The following is a 9,497-nucleotide window of genomic DNA, read 5'->3' as shown; positions in this document are numbered from 1 at the left end:
AAAGAATGCTTTTCATGACAATCCCATCAAAGAAAACACAAAATGAGAAACCACAAAAAGGGAAATGGCCCCCAAGTCCTGATGAAGTTTATACTGATGCTGAGGCACATTATGTGAAGAGATGTAACTCTGGTGTATAAAACTGTGCACAGTATTTTAAACAGTAATCAAGAAGAAAGAAACACAGAGTTCTGGTAAAAAGATTGCCAGTTCCCCAAAGAAAGTAGCTTTTGTGTATCACTTTATGCTAGTGGTGACAGAATAGAAAACAAAATACGACAGTTACATACATGTTCTTTGTCTAGAAGTATTTACAAATAACTTTACAAATTTTTGTACACATATTCAGATTTGCTTGTTTACTTCTAAATAAGGAACAAAATTATTTCCCAGAGGCTTCTAAGGCTGAAGGTGGTGCCTTATACTGTACATTCATGCTTGGCTTCTTCCTGGGAGAAGGGAGGAAAAGAGTTTAAAAGTGTGCAAATCACAGACACCTAAAGAACCCTGGAATTAAGGGTTTCTAGTGACTGACATCCACAGATTGTATGGTCATTCTATTTTTCTTTGAATCAGAGACAGCTACTGTTGATGGGCTCAGAGTAAGAGATAAGAGAAGGAGAAGGAGCCATATATGAATTGCAATTATTAGATGAGTACGTTTGTACTGGAACACCTGGTCAAGTAGAGTCATAGACCTACGCCTACTGCATACCGCAGTTCAAAAAAAAAAAAAACAAACAAGCAATGAACACTGTGAATTTCAAAATACAGCACTGAAATGAGCTCCTTTGCACCATTAGGATTTAACTCCTGCTGTATTTTTTGGAGTCCAAATCACTGACATGATTTTTACCAGGCACAGTATGATTCTATCAGTTAAAAATACCGACTTCCTTGAGGAAGATGCAGCCTTCTCATAGTTTTCACAGGTTTCGTTTTCATGCCTTAACATTAAATGTTGTAAAAATATTAAAATTAAAAAAGAAAAAATTTACAATTTACAAGTGTCCATATAAGTAAATCATTCAAAAATTCAAGTCATCTACAAGGATCTACCAAATAACAACGCTGATAATGACACTGAGCCTGTGGGAAGAACAATCCACGCGCTGTGAGAAACGGACAATGCGTTTCTTCCAGAACGATGAGTCACAAGGTTGGTCTTTTCTTCTGACATCTGTTTCTTCAGCTACGACAGCAGAAGTCTTGAGTGAACGTTCATTACTTAGTTCGACCTAAAAAAATAGAACATATGAATTATTTACAAAGGAAAACCTGTTCTATGCCTCTTCTAATTTTTTAGATGTAAATTGACAACAGCTGACAGGTTAATAACTAATGAAACAAGAAGTCCAATCACTAGCTTCCTCAGCTGTAAGACTCATATATAAGGTCACGAATGAGTAGCTGGATACAAAGTGGTAGCTTTGCATTACGCATACCTGAAAAGCAAAAAATGCGGGGAACAATATTGCTGCTGATGAAAAATGCTGGAAGTGCACATAATAATAGACTCTTTTCAGTATAATATATTTTAGCAGCGTAAGATATGTGCTCATTAGGTTATAGATTTTTATCTGATGACAAACATACTTTTGAGCTGGACTCACACATTCATGTGCCTGCTGAATCTATGTATTCTCACATCTGCCTGTAAGCCATGTTCACTTGTGCAAGCTTGGAAATTCTGTGATGGCCTTGGTGGACTGACTCTCAAGAGAGGATGTGATTTGGGCAGGACACCAATTGATAGGTTTGGTAACCCCTCAATTGACAGTTTCTCAGACACTTTGTGAATCTCACAAGCTAGTAACAGTTCTAGTAATGCAATTTCTCCTTTGGAATTAGGGAACTCTGTGTGTGTCCAGACAGGGTTGCCTACAACTAGAATAGCACTGGATCAGACCTACTCACCCTAGCAAAAATGATGGTAATGCAAAGTGTAACTCACTGTAATGTAAAGTGAATGTAATGTAAAGTGAAACTCACTAATAAAGATTAAAAAAAAGAAGAAAAAAAAAAAGTGAAAGCCAAAATGCAACACTTTTAACTTCTTCAAAACATTGTGGTAATAATGAAGAAACTCAAGCAAAATTAAAATGCAACGTTCTGTGGTTTTTTTTTTTTTCTTGTTCACACGTTTCTCTATTTTCCATTTAGCAGTACATAGAAAAAACTTTAATTAGTATCAAGTTACCTGGCTGTTGATATTGTGTTTGAAGCAAACAAAACTGAAGGCACAACAGTCTTCTTTACAGCCTATGTGTCATGTGTCTCAAAAAGAACACAATTTTTCCCACTCCCTTTGTCCCTTCTGCCTTCCACATATTTTAATTGGAAACTGCATGGTTCAGGGAAAAGATTCCGCTTCTGTTTGTCCCATGTGTGGGAAATGGGAAGATGCTATTTATTTTCCAGTACTGCAGGCTCACCAGCATCTCCCAGATCCTTTGAGCTATTTAACCTAAATCTGCTATCAAATAGTTCTCATAATATATATAATAATATAAATTCTCATAGTCTGTGACTTTTGTACAAAAACTAACGGCTTTTGAAGGAATGTACACATAAATCTTTCTTCAAAATGTTTATCTCCATTAATTACAGTAATTTTGCTCACATACTGTTTTATATCTAACCTCACACCAGCTTTAAAATTAAAGAGACTAACATTTTTGATGGAGAGGAGTAAATACTGTATCTGTGGCTTTCTTCTTCATAGATAACAATTACTCTTTTCAGTCTCAAACATCTTCTTAAGAATGGTCAAAACTTCCTTCTGCTGTCACTTTTCCCGAAGAAAATGCATTAAAATCAGCATCAAATGAAATATTATGTAAATGCAGATTCCAACATAGTGATATACTTAATGCCACCTTGAACAGCTTGTTATTTTATTTTGTCTTAATGTCTTAACGTGATATTTCTTACTGTTGTAACATGCACTGTCACATTGAGATAAGGCTTTTCTCATTTTGGGGCATTCATAATCCTACAATATTCATCCACTCGATTTTATGAAATTTTGTCCATGTTTATTCCTATAAACTGAAAGCTACGGCACCAGTAAAATGTATTTTAAAAGCATGCAAATATTAGTGAAGTCTCAAGCAAAGTTCAAGTGGACACTCAAAACACTTTGTTAGCAATTGGCCTCTTTAGATTGACTCCCAGTACATGCACATATGCATACACGAGGAAAAACCTTCAGTCTCTAATTATCTTGATTGGTAAATAAAATACCAATAAAGTTGTTAAATCAAGTTCAGTCATTTATCTGCAGTCATTTGGTATTACATTTAAGAAGCTTGAAAGGACCAAAGGTAAATGGAAAGATAGAAGGCTTCAATGTAACTACTTAAATACATCAAAGAATTTCCAAATGAGTATCTTCTATTTTAACAATAATGTAATGAAATATCATCTACTTGAGGCAATCAGATCTTCTTTCAAATACTGATAGTACTTCCCTGTCCTTTAATTTACTCCAACTAAAATGCAAATAAGTGTACCCAAAATTATCATCAGATAACAAAGAACATTTTGTAGGACATGCCTATGAAAACTGTGATTGCCATGGCGGGAGCAAATAACTGACAACAAAGAGATAATGAAGTCGCTGTGAAACTACAGATTTTAAGCTGACACAGTTTTTCTGCAAACATTTTTCTCTCAGTCTCAGGCCAAATGTAAAAAGCTTCTGTTTTTCCATAAGTGGGTTAATCTCATTAAGATTTATGAAGCATCAGCCATAAATCAGCTCTCTTCTTGCTAAAAAGTCAGCAGGGAAGCATTGCCATCCTTCACTGTGAGCCTTTCCTTGTGTTAAGCCAAGACACAACATGGCAGACACGGTGCTATCTCTTAATCCTCGCCTTAGCAAACATGTCATCAATGACATAGTGACCTTACTAGCATGTTTTATGTGGATTAATTTTTGATTAAGTTCTAATTGAAGTATAATTAAATTATTAGTAACCTCATGCCAAAATTATGTCAGGAGAAGGTTAGCTTTCAGTCCAGTTAGAAGGATTAATGTGGTCCACAGGACCAGAACCTTACCTACAGGCTTTACAGGCTTTAACTCAACATGTTCCTGGGGGGGCTGTCGGTAGGAGTATGTGTCAAGTCCGCCTATAAAATCAACTGAAAACACAATAGTGCCAGAAATGAACAAATGGAAATGAAAATACGTCAACTGAAAAATAGGTATGGAAAAATTATTAAAAAAAATAAAATAAAAGTAAGCACATGCACAGGTTTGCAATATAAGAAGTAGGCAAAAAACACTGTGACTTCCAGAAGGCTCTGTGCTCTGTTGTCATTGAGATCCACATAGCACAGTGCCTGACCAGACAAAGAAACGACCAGACATGCTTGCTCCCGTCAGCATGCATGCTAATTCACAGCTCTGCTGTGGAGTAATGTAGCTTCTTGGTTTTAGGGCAATCTCAGCATATATTTCATAATACAGATTCTACTTCCTTTGAAGTGTTTAATTTCTTCTCAACTTTTACAAACCAAAGGACTAGCAGGAATGAAAGGCAACAGTAAAAACCAGTTGAGAATAAGCAGGTGGCAGCTGGATGTGGAAAAGCAGCAGAATCTTCTCTGGATGAACATCTGGGGGCAGGGATTGTTTTTGGAATCCTCTCAATTTATCTCAAGATTTCTGTTAGAAATAATGTGAAGATGTCTGCTCTTCAGATGTTCTTAGTTCCTTTTATGATCATAATGATTTTAAAATAATGACATTTTAGTCTAAGTCTTGTATCTTGCTATTTTTGTTAAGATTTCCGACAGCTTCCAGAAGCTACACTTTCAAGCTACCCCAGAAACCTAAAATCAAGTTCAGGGAGAAGATTATTTTTATTGATTTAGAATGGCTTCTTACAGAAACAATGTAGACCTGGCAAATTCACAGCACATGAAGATTCTTTGCTCACATGGAAGGCAACTGCCTTTACTTATTTATATACAGCCACATATATAAAAGTCCTATGTAACTCCTTGTGCTAATCACTATGAGCATCTAATGACTAGTCTCTTCCCGAGAATTATATGTATAAGGTAAACAAAAAAGAAAACTCATCCAGAGGGGACAGAGAAATGAGGCTTGGAGACAGAAGGACTGATGGAATACCCTCTAAAATTTGCAAAAATGCTCCTGTTGATTTTAATCTCCTCTCCTCTTGAGACTAGGGTAGGGAAAGTTTAGCTGAAAACTTAACTTGATGCACTTCAGTGCATCTTGAAGCATGAACTGGGCTGCAAGACTATTTTCTTAAAACTGCCTGAGTGGGATACAATGCTGAGCAGCCAGCCCAGTTGGGTGTCAGCCCAGGTCAGGGTCAACCTAAGTGAGTGGCAGCCCTAGCCTCTCTGCATCAACCCCTTCAACCGCATTTCTTACTTGTTGCAACCCTCTTTCAGAATGACATAACAAAATAAAACACCAAACATCAAAAAAGACTTAAGCACTAATGGGACCAAGAGCTATGTTTGCAGATATATTCTTGTAAAAGCTGATTTATAAAATATCTATGTGTATAACACAAACCACAACTAATTCTTCATTTTTTTTTGGAAAAAAAAACCCACGCCTCCAGAGTAACAGAATCTGTTGGGTTTGTTTTTTTTTTTTTTTTTTTAATATTCTTTAGTTTTCCCAGCTCTCTACTGAGGATAATTTTTTCTTTTTTTTCTAAGAAGGTGATAAAAGGAGTTGGCAAGTATGTTTCTGAAATAATTCAGCACTTCAGAATCACACATCACTCCTCTCAGCAATCACCAGAATAATCCACAACTGTAAGTGTGGAGAGAATTTAAAGCAACCGGTTCTTCTACCAACAGATCTTCTGGAGAAAGAAATGAAGTCAAAATGTATTTATGATTGGAAATATAGATGTGTTTTTGACAAAGAAAACACTTTATAGCACCATCAAAAAAGTTTGGAGATAAGATGTTCAAATCTGCTTAGTTGAGACTTTCTCTTTTGCAATCCAAGAGCTGAAGTTTGACTTGAAATTCATGTGAAGATAATTCTCAAGGCAAGAGCTGCTCTATCACACACAGGAACGGAATGTAACGTTTTCCATTATGCACTCTATTTTATGGCTGATAGCTCTTTAATATGAAGATTCATCACCAGTTATTTGAATTGTATGATACTTTTCATTTTAAGGATTCAGACAGATTTTACTAGATATTTCCAGCATTTATGTCTAACAGACTCCTAGAACTAAAGCCACAAAAGAACATTAAATAAAACTTCACGTTGACTGAATTTTTAGGATGTACACATCTTCCTGTTTAATAGGACAAAAGTTAGCAGCAATGTTTGTATATGTTTCCCAAGGGCAAAACATTGATTTAAGGATGATATTGAATAATTGATTTTGTTCTTTTCTGACTACTGGATCATGGATAATACCTGCTGTATAGTCCTAGGATTACAACAATTAACTTCAGAAACTGCCTGGAAGTAAGTTCAATGAAAAAACATCTTTTTTTTTTTCCTTTTTTTTTTTTTTTTTTCCATAGAGTTCTACAATTCTATGCCTTTATTTATTTATTTATTTATTAGAAGACCAACATGTTATCAGCAGGGATATTCGATCACTAAGCATGGAACACCCATAGAGTCCAGTCATTAACTACAGTCATGAAGAGAGAAACTTAAAATCCTGAGGGGAGGATTTTTTAGCACCCCACAGATAATAGCAGACTACAGCAGAAACCCGTTATTTTATCAGCAGCTGGCTGCATAACATGATCTGTACTCACAGAGAATTTTTCTCTCCTTGCGTCACCTCAACTTTGCAGCTGTGCTGGATGCTTCATGGCCAGTATGAAATGTTTTTTTAGAGTTCACTACCTGCTGGGCTTGGAAGTGCAAATCTGTGCTGGTTCTCCACTGCAGGTAGTCCATTAAAATGGTGTTCATTCACTCATGGGCCATATCAGAAGAGCAGTTGTCATAATCTCCCTGAGTGAGAAAAATGCAACACGCTGCTAGCTGAAGAAGGTGTATCCACGGTCATCAATAACTTTGAGGGCTATTCTTTTGTAGACAGATGACATTTAGGAATGCCTTACTACTATTAATGCAGTGCATTCACCCATATGCCAGTTGAAATTTCCTTTCTTTTTGAAGGTGACGGAGACGAATCAAAGATCTGAAAAATTCCTTTCTCCCATCCTAACCTCTCATCTGGAATTCAGCTTCTCTGGCAATATTCCTCTGACCTTCTTGCAAACCCTGTGCAAACAGCTGCCAGAGCTTGTAAGCCCATTGGTATATTACTGATGGCTCCTTTCAAAGCTGTTACATTCTAAGTGTGTCTGGGGGGAAGTGCAGAATATGAGTAGTGCAGTGAAACAGTATAATGCCTAACAAATCCTGCAGTCTCTTGTCCCAGAATAGCTTAGGTCCTCTCGATTTTTGCCTCTCCTTTTTATAAACGAGGGTAAGCCTTCAAAATGATGGCTAGAATTGATGGTACCTCCAGCTATCCCCTGTCCAGGACAGGGGAAGGCTAGAAGCTGCTTGCATGGATCTTTCTATGTACAGAAGATTATCTTAATTAATGGGTCTCCAAATACTCTTTTGCACTGCATTTTTCCCATTGTGCTAAGACTTTTTGAATAACATATATAGTAATGTAACCACGGTCATTAAGGAAATGAACAGAAGTAATCAGTTAGTTAAAGTATGTGATGGATAGTAAGACAAGGAGCCAAATTCAACAAGAAAGAGGAAGCAAAAATGGGGAACTGTCAGGCTTAGATGCATGAAGTTTAAACTTTGGACTTTCTAGTATTTGCACTTGTAGTTTCATATAAACTTTTTAGATAAGCATTTAATGTTGCTTTTTTCTCCCACATAAATAGCAACAGGACTAGAGGGAATGGCCTCAAGTTGCACCAGAGGAGGTTCAAGTTGGATATTAAGAATTTATTCTCCAAAAGAGTTGTCAGCTGCTGGAATGGGCTGCCCAGTATGGCGGTGGTGTCACCATATGTGGAAGTGTTCATGAATTGTTTGGATGTTGTATGAAGAGACTTGCTTTAGTGGGAAAATACTGGTGGTAGCTGGATGTTGTTGGAGGTCTTTTCCAACCTTGGTGATTCTGTGATTCTTCCTAAGGTCTCTACTTTTTCATTTGTCTTCCAGTGTCAAGAAACATGCTTCTCTTATATCCTTATCTGAACTAGTCAGATTGTTCCAGCTATCTGGTGCCAGTACTATTAGACTTCACACTAAGTCTGAATAGCTGGGCTGCTCTAGTCATGTAGCAGAAGAGCCACATGTTCTATTGCAGGATGCCAGGAATGGATTCTTATTTATTAGAGGACTAAAGGGGGGAAAATGTATTCTGGGGATGGAGAACTCTCGTGCCCTAAAGAAAGGGCACTTCCTTAATGATCTGCCAGCTCTGCTGCGCTCCCTTGTCCTTGAGGACAGATTCCCAGGGGATTCGTTGACTAACTCCCTGAAGAGTTGGAATTTGGCTTTCCTGAGTTTACTCTTTGCCTGTCTGATATCCCTCAAGAGTTAGAACTCCACCACTGCCTGGTAACTACAGCCCATGCAGCCTACAATCCTGATGTCACTGATCAGTGGTGATCAACAAGTCCAGCACTGCATCCCCCTGGTGGGGGGGAGGGGGGGTTGTCTATTACCTGGTTGAGAAAGTCATCCCTGATACACTCTAGGAGCCTTTTGGATCACCTACACCCTGCTGTGCTACTTTTCCAGCAGATGTCAGGATTGCTGAAAGGTTGTTTAAAGGACAAAAGTTGTGATCATAATGCCTTTTGTAGCTGAAGGAAGAAGGCTTCATCAACAGGCTCTGCTTGATCAGGACACCTGTAGGAGACCCCAACCACAAGGCTTCCTTTGTTGCCCCAGTCTCTAACTCTCACTCTTACCCATAGGCTTTTGACTCACTCGTGATTATTCTTCAGGGACAGTTCTTCACATTCTAGCAACTGAGCTCTAGCACTATCACATCTAGCAATTAAGTATGCATGGTACTGAAACAAAACCAATGCTAGTGATTTTTCACAATTCATACCCAACCAGTTCACAAAAATGGCAGATCAAGTAGTCAAGAATAAAAATTGTTGTACAAGGCTGCTACATCTTCAGTCCCCTCTTCAAGCACATGATCACATAAATGTGTCTAAAATAGCTTCAGAAGAGACGGAAGTCAGAATCTGGTTTCTGATCTTTTTCAGTTGTATGATTCAAAGATACATGCAATGCATTAGTGTGCCATTATATTACTGCTTAGTTTGATGCTATAAACTACACAGTTATTTAAAAAATATTTAACACAGATGCTAGAACCAACTGGAATTGATCTATTTCACTTACAGTTCATTGCTAATTCACAAGGTGCTATTTGCTTCAGGTATGTGATCCAATTATTTATTTTGAAGACAATATCTAAGCGTCTATCTGTGTGCAGCACAGCACAGGACACAAG

General features: G+C 37.5%; 1 protein-coding gene across 1 annotated transcript in view; it reads right to left on the bottom strand.

Moving 5' to 3' along the window:
• Nucleotides 1–1,020: 1,020 nt before the first annotated feature.
• Nucleotides 1,021–9,497, bottom strand: part of NKAIN3 (sodium/potassium transporting ATPase interacting 3) — a 333,313-nt gene continuing 324,836 nt past the window's right edge. Inside the window, exons 6-7 of the mRNA XM_042869844.1 lie at nt 4,070–4,149; nt 1,021–1,238 (exon numbers count right to left, since the gene is read on the bottom strand). Coding sequence (XP_042725778.1) covers nt 1,056–1,238; nt 4,070–4,149 — 263 coding nt within the window. The 3' untranslated portion in view covers nt 1,021–1,055. The remainder of the gene's footprint in view (nt 1,239–4,069; nt 4,150–9,497) is intronic.

This window comes from Lagopus leucura, unplaced genomic scaffold (genome assembly GCF_019238085.1).
Source record: "Lagopus leucura isolate 7727_CA_CO unplaced genomic scaffold, USGS_WTPT01 Super-Scaffold_100002, whole genome shotgun sequence".
Taxonomy (NCBI): domain Eukaryota; kingdom Metazoa; phylum Chordata; class Aves; order Galliformes; family Phasianidae; genus Lagopus; species Lagopus leucura.
Note: the sequence above shows the minus strand (reverse complement) of the source record. Positions and strands in the feature narration are given on the sequence as shown.